The 7,500-nt window shown below is 39.9% G+C and overlaps 1 protein-coding gene across 5 annotated transcripts in view; it reads right to left on the minus strand.

Annotated features, from left to right (window-relative positions):
* LOC125040575 (myosin light chain 1) overlaps nt 1–7,500 on the minus strand; it is an 8,652-nt gene that overhangs the window by 951 nt on the left and 201 nt on the right. For 2 of the 5 annotated variants that reach the window (XM_047635192.1, XM_047635194.1), the window contains exons 2-5: nt 6,721–6,751; nt 3,667–3,975; nt 3,118–3,204; nt 1,843–1,899 (exon numbers count right to left, since the gene is read on the minus strand). In XM_047635192.1, coding sequence (XP_047491148.1) covers nt 1,865–1,899; nt 3,118–3,204; nt 3,667–3,975; nt 6,721–6,751 — 462 coding nt within the window. In that variant the 3' untranslated portion in view covers nt 1,843–1,864. Of the gene's footprint in view, nt 1–884; nt 932–1,842; nt 1,900–3,117; nt 3,205–3,666; nt 3,976–6,720; nt 6,752–7,500 lie in introns of all 5 variants that reach the window. The other 3 variants (XR_007116197.1, XM_047635193.1, XM_047635195.1) reach the window with 3 other exon arrangements.

Raw genomic sequence — 7,500 nt, forward strand, 5'->3', positions numbered from 1 at the left:
CATTGTCCGTGCAGAACAAAGGAGTCTAATCTACAAGAGGGAAAGATATAGTCATTCAATTTTGGTTCTGTTTGGCAAAGGTTGGGGTCAAAAATTGTATATCATCAGGTCCCAGATTATATTTAAAAAAAAAAATAGTAATGAGAAAATCTTTGGCATTTGAATCTTTACATCTACTATCAAGAAAAGGGAGATTCTGGGGTTGGGTGATTAACTAACTACGGTTGACTAATCATGCACTAACTACTAAGAAACTATTTCATGATGAGGCAGCGGTTAATCTTTATTTTCTAACAAACCTTATATATTCTTTGGTGTGTTATCAAACGATATCGAAAGCGCGTTTTTAAAAAAATTAGGCCAAATGGAATAAGAGACTGTAGTGGTAAGATAAAGTGAAATAAAGAACGTAAACAAAACGAAAATTTACCCGATAACGGAGAAGAAAAGAAGAAAAGCGAAAGAGAGAAAGAGATATTAGAAATATATATATATGGTGAGAAAATGCATTCAAGAGAGAAGAAAATGATAATAACGGAATAACGGGCATTTGTTTTCTAGCTAAATTTCTATGACACAGTAAAGAAAGAAACGAAACAAAAACGAAAATTGGACGTAAATTAAGACGACAAAATAAAAATTTAACGACTTGGCAACATGCGAAGAAATCGACTATAAGAAGAAATTAAATTGACGAAATAAAGACAAGAAACGGAGAAAATTAAGTAAGAAGTCAATTAAAAAAGATTAAAACAATTAAATGAAACACGATTGCTTGTTTTTTTTTTTTTTTGCTGACTAAATTGTAAGAGACGAAAATTACTACCTGTTAAATCTTGCTATGTAAATAAACGTGTAAGTGTTTCTTCGTTCACAAAACTTACTAAACGCTTCCTCTAGATTTTGAAGGCCAAAAGTCTCTTAAGGAACGCTGCAAAAATAATATTGGTTGTAGAAAATTTGTGATGAACACATCACAGTTAAAACCCGTAAGAAAATGTATTATTTTTTCTTACAGTCTAGCCGAAGCTGACCACCTTCTCTCCGTCTATAAATACACACTCGTATATAAACGTAGAGAGAAGGGTGGACAATACAGATTAATTATAGAAGAGAGAAATGGGATAAAAATGTATAAATCACATTTTCCCGGCCATCGTTGCATCATTGCCGGACGAGGAAACCACAGAAAACGGGAATTTATTTTCCTTTTCATTTTTTTAAAAGCCTCAACACGTTCGCTTTATAGAGGGAACTGTCGTCACGTCGTATGTTTGATAAAAATCCACTGCCATGAATACTTACAAAAAAAAAAAAAGAATCTACTGGGAAATCTATTTTCTCCCGAGGGAGTTTAGGGAAGTCTCAAGGATCTACGGGAAATCTATTCAGTAATGGAGGTATATATATTATGTACTTTTCGCACATACATACCCCTTAAAAAATGGGATGAAGGTAGATAAAAAAAAATCGTTGCTGATTTTTTTTTTACTGAGGGATGGTGGGGGATGTAACTCTGATTCTCAAAGGAGGTCAGACAAGTCCTTGATCATCGGAGGTCGAAGGAAAAAAGGTCGATGGAATGGCGTAAGAATTGCAAAGGTCAGACTCAGTGCAACCCGTTCCAGAATTGCAAAGGGGGTGCACGGTACATGCGGTAAGGTTGCACCGAGAATAGACCAATGGCAATTCTCCATCTCCATCAAGTCCTGACAGTTGAATTCACGTCAGGATAATGTTCAACTGAGAGCAAAAAAAGGAATTGTAACGTGCACTTGCTCTTCCCGTGCCGTATCCTTTTTGCCTTTTTTTGAAAATTGTATATTTTTTTTATTTACTTACGCTTGAATATCAGTCCTTTTTTTTACTTGATGTCTTTGCAGAGCTTCATAAGGAAAGCTGTAAGAAAAATTCATGACGGAAAGGTTAATGCAGGGACAAACACAAACAGAAAACGAGGAATCACGACTGGCAGAAAATGGGAAGGAGTTATCAGCAGGAAGAGAAAATGGGAAAACATGCACCAGTCCACGAGGAAGGCTGCCACCCTCTCGCCACTAGTATGCTGTGACAGTCTGATTGTCTGCGTGTGATGCAAGCGACTGCGTAAAAATTAGTTCCAGGAGAGATAATGTAGTATTCCTCAGGGTGAGGATGTTTGTGTGGAAGGAATTATTCTAGCAGAAAGATATGCATAGCGGTCTATGTCTAGCGACAGAACATCAACATTGAAACATATACTAGTTATAATTACATATATATATCTTTTTTTAGTCAAGAAAAATTGAAATAGACGCTTCAATAAAGAACAAGTAGCTCGTATTGTTATAAAGTAACAGATAATTAGCTCAGAGCGGAAACGAAGTGAAACATTTAATTATGGCACAATAATCCTGGAACAATAAGTACATAGAAGATAAAGCTTCAGGAAGCCTTGGTAAACATTTTATTTTAAGAGAATCAGGTGTTCTTAAAGAAGCTCTGAAGCCACTTCATCTATAAGAGGACTTAGCATCTCATATAAGATCTTATAATTTTAGTTATCCTTAATATCTACTTACATATGGATAAGAAATATCATATCATATAAAAAAAACGCAATAAGCATAATTCAGAAAAGACAATAATGTTTTTTTTTTTTTCAAATAGAGATATAAATAGAAGTGTAAAATTTTGGTCTCGAATGGAAATTGAAAGACTTTGAAAAAGAATGAACTTTTTCGTAGCGAACCTTCTCAGAGGGCGGGGGGAGGGGGGAGGGGGGAGGCAGGAAGCAATCAATCCGAAAGTCCTTTTATCATTCCGGGAATAATATGTGGTATTTAGACTTTAATTTCCCCTCTACGATGTTGATGTGGTGGAGGGGAGGGGGGGGAGTAGGAGGAAGGGGGGGGAAAGCATTTACCGTAAGGCGGTGGGGTGGGGAGGTAGGGGGTGGGGGGTCACGTTCCATAAAGAGCAGAGACGAGGGAGGGGGGGGGGGCGGGGTGACCAAATGGAAACACAAAAAAAAAAACATTTCCACAACTCATTTTTAAAATTTATTCTGAAGAATGCAGAAAAAAAAGAGCAAGGGATGATGAAGAGAAAAACAAAAAAGATGAAAAAGAAACTTACGTTCGTAGGGAATGAAGCCTTCTTCGTCTTCCTCGGGACAGCACTCCTTCAGGACGGGCTCCAACTCAGCCTTCTCAAGACGCTCACCTTTAAGGAGGACGCAAGGGAAAAGAGTGAGTGCCGAGGGTGAGTTTCGAGGGTGAGTGTCGAGAGCGAGTGTCAAGGGTGAGTGCCAAGGGTGAGTGTCGAGGGTGAGTGTCGAGGGCGAGTGTTATGGGTGAATGTCACGAATGAGTGCCGAGAGCGAGTGTCAAGGGTGAGTGTCAAGGGTGAGTGTCGAGGGCGAGTGTCAAGAGTGATGATGCTAAGTGACGAATGGCAGTGTGACGGGTGCTAGGTTGTTTGGTGTGTGTTACTAATGATGATAATAAGGACGATTTTACAATAATAAGAAAAGACAGATCATCTAGTGGCTTTGATTCTGATATGGTCATGACAGCTGATCTTATAATGGAAATACCAACCGAAATATCAGTACTGAAAATATATATATACAGATTACTACGACAACCAACACGGAACAAGATGGAATTGATGGAGAAATCTTACCAAGGGACAGAAGGATGTGCTCAAGCTCAGCATACATCATGGTGCCGTTCTCAGCTTTGTCGTAAAGCTTCAGGACTTCCATGAAATCTTCGAAGGAGCCGGCGTCCTTGTCCTTCTTGACCTGGGCGAAGATGGGCATGAATTCGTCGAGCTTAATCATTTTCTCCTTCCTCTTCTCCTTGCCACCGACCTTCTCGATCACGGCCAGGGTCGGGTTCAGGTTAAGGGCACGCAGGCAGTCGCCAATGTAGTAGGCATCCATGGTGCCATTACCCTCGAAATCATAGATGGAGAAGGCGAATTTCACCCCTGTGGGAGCGGAGGGAAAGGGGCAGAAGAGGGGAGAGGGGAGAGGGGGAAAAGGGGAGACGAGGGGAAAAGGGAGAGGAGAGAAGGGGAGAAAGAGAAGAAAAGGGGAGTGGAGGGAAGGGAAGAAAGAGCGGAAGGGGAGGGAAAAATAAAAGGGGAGAGGAAAAGAGACGGCAGACAGAAGAGAAGAGAGAAACAGAGAAAAAAACGGGGGAGAGAAGGAGCGTAAGAGAGAGAAAAGAGGAGAGGGGGTAGTGGATAGAGAGAGAAGAGAGATGTGGAAGAAGGGGAGAGAGAGAAGATGGGATAGAAAGAAAGAAAAAGAGAAGAGATAAGGAGAGATTAGAGAGAAGATAGGAAAATAGAGGTAAAGAGAGAGAATGTTGCAATTGAGAGAGCAGGGGAGAGGACGAGGAAGAGAGAAAAGGGGAGAGAGAAGAAAAATATACGTTAATTCTGACTATTAAACATTAAATGTACATATATACATACGTACTTACACACATACGTACATACATGCATATATGCATATGTATACATACATACATACATACATACATGTGTGTATGTATATATATATATATATATATATATACACAGATATATACATATGCAAGTATTTGCATATGCATATATATATGTATATATATGTATATGTATGTATGTATGCATGTATATATGCATATATGTATTCTATTAAGAGTTCCTTGTAGTCTGCGTTTAAAACTGACATTTTGAAATGAAGCAAACGGATCTAAAAGACGTCCATTCTTTAAAGTCGGCCTCGGGAAGGTAAAGTCTACGGTATATGTAGCCTGGCTTAACAACCGCCGTCGCAGGAGTTTTTGTTTCTTTTCAAGACGAGTAGAAAACCCAAAGTCATCAGCGCCATCTGTTTTCTCAATATTGAACTAAACAGAATGCTAAAAGAAGAGTAAAATAAGAGCTTAAGTAAGAAAAAAAAAAAAAAGATAAGTCACCGATAGTGCATATCTTCACGGAATAAAATTTAAAACAGCATGGAATGATTTTTTCTTCTTTCGGAGTTCAGTATTTTTGGCACTGGCTTCTCCGCTTCCCGGCCTCACCCCCGCATTCTGGCATCCTTGGCACAGCAGCTCCCCTCCTATCAGGTAACGCCGGGAATAGTGCCATGTTGTGCCACGCCTTATAAGGGCCACGTTTCCTTACTCTACTTCTAGGTTGCCAGTTACTAATAAGGTCATTGTTTTCCCCCTCTACGACTCGGTTCGAATGGTTGTTACGTGTTCTATCTATGACGTGCAATAAGAGTGGTTGTTGGGTAGTTATCTGATAGCGGATCTCTAAGTGGTCGTTACTGTATGTTTTCCCGGAAATTTAGTTGATGTTTGAGGCGTCAGCAAATGAAAATCCAAATAATAATTGAAAGAAATGAAAGAAAAAATTATATCAGCCACAATAATCTCAAAAGTTTATATGGCCTTCTATTAGTAATTCTGATAAATTCCATCAGGAGCATATGCAATGACTAAGGGCTATTGAATACCATTTTACTGGAAAATCTCTTTTTCTTATCTCGAAAGTGCTTGAGAATGAAAGATATTTCAGGCTGGACTAAACATTCAGCAAAATAAAGAAAAGTAGAACAAGACGATGATTATCGGTCTCGGAATGCCATGTGCCACGGTGCCATTCCACGAGCTTGGCACCTGAGTCATGCCAATGCCCCGAGGCAGGTTGGGGGAGCCGGGAGGCGCGCGGTGCCACCTCGCTCCGATGGGTATTTTTAGTACCTGCCGGCGCGCGTGCGAGTGAGGGCAGTGTGGGAGGGGGGGGGGGGGCACGAGCGATGGGGGGTGAAAGGGGGAGCGTCCTTGTGTCGTGTCATGTCTAACGCAACTTAAGCGACGGTTTCTTTTTTTTATAATTGTTTTTGTTGTTTTCTTTGTATTTTTGTCTTTACATTTCCGAGGCCGAATACTTCAACTGTGAGTCATTAATAAAGTGAATTCTGATTTGATTTTTTTATATATATACACAAAAATCACGAAACATTAGGGGAAAAATTATGTGTAGAGATGAATATGTGAGAACTTGGACATCGTATCAACCAGGTGTGTTATGAATGAACCAGTTTATAGAATGAATTTGGTTGATTTTGAGGGGGGGACTTGTGGGGTTGGGGGGAGACTTAAATGTGTGTTATAGGGGTGTGTGTGGGGGGGGGGGGGGAGTTATGGCTGTAGTCCAGGACACGCCTTGTTCTAGGAAAGGGGCGGGGCTAATTGTAACCGTAGTAGTACTAGCAGTTTAATTTTTTTTTTTTTTCGTTTTTGGATTACCTTTACGTGTAGTGTTTTTAAATATTTTATATATGTTATATGTTTGCTAATTTTGTTCATTCTGAGGATTGTGAAGTGTATGGTGTAGCGAGTGATCATGAGTGTGATGTACGCTTTTACTAGGTGTAATAGTGAGGGTCCTGTGTGGAGCGTTTAAAATGGTGCTGATTTTACTTTTAACAAATGGCAATGGTTTTAATGTAGATGTCTTAGTCTCAGATTTACATTTGCCATAACAGTTCTTGTGAGTTCTGGTTGTGAATAGAATTGTTAACATCATCAGAATAGGATATATGTATTTTAGCCATTGGTGTCCCTGGTTGATCTGTGGTGACTGAATGAATTCTCTGAAAAGGTGATGATGACTTTGGGTTATGGTTGTGAGTTGTGAGTTGTAATCTTGTTCTTCTTCACTACTTACTCTCAACATCACGAGCACTGAGATCCGCGGCCTGGGGAAGGAAAGAGAAAAAAATTGTAAGAAAAAAAATCAAAAGGAAATAGAAAATAGGAAACAGAAAACAAAGCAGAGATAAGGCGATTCTATTAAATGAATTAATTTAAGGAAAAAAATACATAAAAAACAGCAAAGCTTATAATGATATGATAGAGCTATTTGGTAACTAGAAGCAAATGACTTGCAATTTAGTGGTAGAGCTAGTTTCGAAGTTATTATTTTTTTTCAAAGGAAATTCATGATTAGAGCTCTTGGGTGAGGAGCTGCTGGTTAAGAGTGAGGCAGGTGACTGACTACCCACGAGAGCGTAGGCCTAAGTTCCGAGGATGCCCATCAAGGCTCTACGAGTGACGACAGTTTCTGAAGGATTCTGATGTGTCTATCATCAACAAGATCAATCTCTAAGTTGTGTCTTGTAAGAAGTCCACTTCCTGTGAAGGACTCGGCGAAGGAGCAAGACAACGCCATACTTGTAGTCACTCATTTGGGTCAAAATCACTGCGCTGAATATGGGATGAACGAACTTAAAGTGTCGTTGCATCTCGAGTCACACAAGTGCAGTATTCTTAAGTATGCTTATCATCACTGGAGTGCAGGGCTGGGACAAGCAGCCGCAGCGGACAAGAAAATCCACGCAGGAGGACTTCAAGTTTCACTAGCGCTCAGGATTCGTGTATGGGACTTCGTGTAGGCACAGTCAACACTAGCTTAGGCACTATACAATCCAAAACGGGCACGGGCTCT

Source organism: Penaeus chinensis, chromosome 29 (genome assembly GCF_019202785.1).
Source record: "Penaeus chinensis breed Huanghai No. 1 chromosome 29, ASM1920278v2, whole genome shotgun sequence".
Classification (NCBI taxonomy): Eukaryota; Metazoa; Arthropoda; class Malacostraca; order Decapoda; family Penaeidae; genus Penaeus; species Penaeus chinensis.